The following is a 2,675-nucleotide window of genomic DNA, read 5'->3' on the forward strand; positions in this document are numbered from 1 at the left end:
ATAAAATGACAAATAAAGTTGAAGTTGAAGTTGAAGTTAAAGGTAGGATTTATTGCAGGACTTTTTGAATGCATTAGTTTTAGCAGGGTGTTTCTAATAAACAAGTAAGTGTAAATCCACAGAATTTTTCAGATTGCTGATGGATGGACATTTTTGTCCCACAATACAATGCACAAAAGACATGGTCACAGCTGAAGAAAGGTAAAACTAATATTGGATGGTAGCAAAAACACGTGCAGAAAGCTTCCGGAAAGCCAAAAACACAGCATTAAATATTGCTTTAAAAACATATTTCTTTATTTGTGGACATGAAAAAGGGTGTGTCTGTATCTTTTTAACACCCCAATTGTTTTTTTTTTACTAGATATGAAGGTTACTAATTACAATTACTTATTTAGGCAAATGTATTATCTAAAAGTTATATATTGACAAATGACCACACATTTTACATTGAGTTATTAATTCTGAATACTTATGGGTCTATGTTTTCATATTTGTACAACTTTCAGTGGTGAGGAATTTCAGATTTATCAAATGACGAAGGTGATGCAAATAGTGAGTGTGTGAGTGGGAGTACTTAAAACTTCAAAATAAAAGTTCTGAGATTTGTTTTAAAAAGTGGAAAAAAGAAAAGCTTATTTATTTCTAAAGGTTTTATTCATGGCACAAAACACAGACACTGTTTACACGCTTTTACATTTAGATTTGTTCGTTTGTTTTATCAATTGCACATGATGCATATTTTTTCCATTTAGAAACACAGTCTTATGCTCATTACTTCAACAACAAACCAAAAGGCTACTAATAATGTATTACAATGATGGGTTACAAAAACTAAAAAACAAGAAAACTCCTTCTCTTCTGCAAAGTATGTAGAAACACAACAGGACCGACGTCCCTTGCCCTTAAGGGTCACACTTCATGATCTCTCTGAGACAGATAGTAGCATAGCAGGAGGAGTCCAGGTCCAAGTTTAAGGTTAGAGTAAGCAAGTCCTGCTTCCCTTCTGCTGTTGTGCCATTAAGCTGCCTGTCACTATATCGACTGCAGTTTCCTGTCCCCTCTCCTCCCTCCCCACAGGCTGCTCTCTGCAGCTGGTAGCTAAGGTTGCGTGGTAAAGCCAGCAGGGGGCGGTAGCAGCCAGGCAGATTTAGTTTGAGGTTGCTGACTCTGAAGCGACAGGCGTCCAGTCCGTCCCTGGCCAGTCTCTCCTGGAACCAAGTCCCCATGGCATTTTCTGGATACTTCACAGTGTTTCCTGGCATCGGCAGTAACACCTGACATGATAGTAGAAACACAGCAGTAACGGTCGTGAGAAAAGTAGAAACGGTAGTTTAAAGTATATGTATTTCCCTAAACTACATACATGTCCCAGTGTGTACACTTTCTCTTGCTCCTCTTGGTCCGTCACCACATGGATCTGGAAAAAAGGAAAGGTTGGTAGGACTGGCAGGGTGTTGGCAAAATGTTTCCCTATTGAACAGGCCGATTTATGAGCATTCGGACAATGTCCCCTGGGACTTTTAACATTTGGACTTTGAGGAATTTGAATTTCAACTCTTTTACAAGACTGTAAAATATAAATTTGGACATTTTAGACTTGTGAAATTCATCCCTTTTTCTGTTGTTGTTGGGGGTTTTTTGTTTCTGTTTTTTTACAATTTTCTCCTTTCGTAATGTTGTTTCCATGTATTTTGAGCTATTAGAAAGGAAAATCTTGAAGTTGTAAGTACTCATTCACTCTGCTTAATAAACCAGCACACATTCTGATTTAAACCCAGACACTTGACTTTTTTCCATTTGTGTTTGATATACTGTATATAGCTAGGGTTTACTTATTATTATATTAAATATATTAGACCCATATTAGCACCCAGTTTGCGCATGATCGCCGGAGGGCGTTAATGTCACAGGCACGTGTAGTCACATACTTAGTCTAACTCAAAGCAAGACGTTGCTTTGGAGTAGCAAAAAGATACCAGCATTACATCCTACATATTAAATCATCTTTTCCCCTCTACTCCGATCTTTTCTGTAGGCTACTATCCTAAAAACAGATCATCCTCTCTTACCTGAGCCGAGCTGGTCTCTCCTGTGCCTTCTTCCTTCATCCACACCAGGTCTCCTTGCCTGGCACTGTGGCCCAGAGTGGTCAGCCTGTGTGCCACGGCCTCGTTCCACACTCTGACAAGCATAAACATATTTGCAGAAGTATCACTATTAAACTATTAAAGCAGTGGGAGCTGGCTTTTATTCCCCAAACTGACTATTTCCAGAACCCTTAAAGTCTCTGCTAAGCATCTGGATGAAGAACAAATTTTAAAAAAGTTACCCAGAAATGACATACAGCATCTCCTTGCTCAAATTGTATCAGTTGCATTTGTGTATGTTGATGTCACTTTACATTATGTCCTACGTTCATACAAAAAAGTGCATGTGCATTTTTGCTTGTGTTTTACAAAAATAGCCAAGACATACTGTACATGAGGATACAAAATACAATCTCAAAGTGTTAAATTCTGGAAATGCCTTGAGTACAACAATAGCGTTGTTAAAAGACCTAGTTTTTAAATAGTTATTTTTTTCCTTCTAAAAATCAGATGCTAGCTTTATGACTCAAATGTAATAATAATAATAATAACTAGAACTGCACGCAGTTTCAACGGGGTCCAAGC

The 2,675-nt window shown here is 37.9% G+C and overlaps 1 protein-coding gene across 3 annotated transcripts in view; it reads right to left on the bottom strand.

Annotated features, from left to right (window-relative positions):
- Positions 1–641: 641 nt before the first annotated feature.
- pus7l (pseudouridine synthase 7 like) overlaps positions 642–2,675 on the bottom strand; it is a 7,216-nt gene continuing 5,182 nt past the window's right edge. For 2 of the 3 annotated variants that reach the window (XM_032504995.1, XM_032504996.1), the window contains 3 exons: positions 2,073–2,184; positions 1,367–1,420; positions 906–1,277 (listed from right to left, as the gene is read on the bottom strand). In XM_032504995.1, coding sequence (XP_032360886.1) covers positions 906–1,277; positions 1,367–1,420; positions 2,073–2,184 — 538 coding nt within the window. Of the gene's footprint in view, positions 1,278–1,366; positions 1,421–2,072; positions 2,185–2,675 lie in introns of all 3 variants that reach the window. The other variant, XM_032504997.1, reaches the window with a different exon arrangement.

This window comes from Etheostoma spectabile, chromosome 23 (genome assembly GCF_008692095.1).
Source record: "Etheostoma spectabile isolate EspeVRDwgs_2016 chromosome 23, UIUC_Espe_1.0, whole genome shotgun sequence".
Taxonomy (NCBI): Eukaryota; Metazoa; Chordata; class Actinopteri; order Perciformes; family Percidae; genus Etheostoma; species Etheostoma spectabile.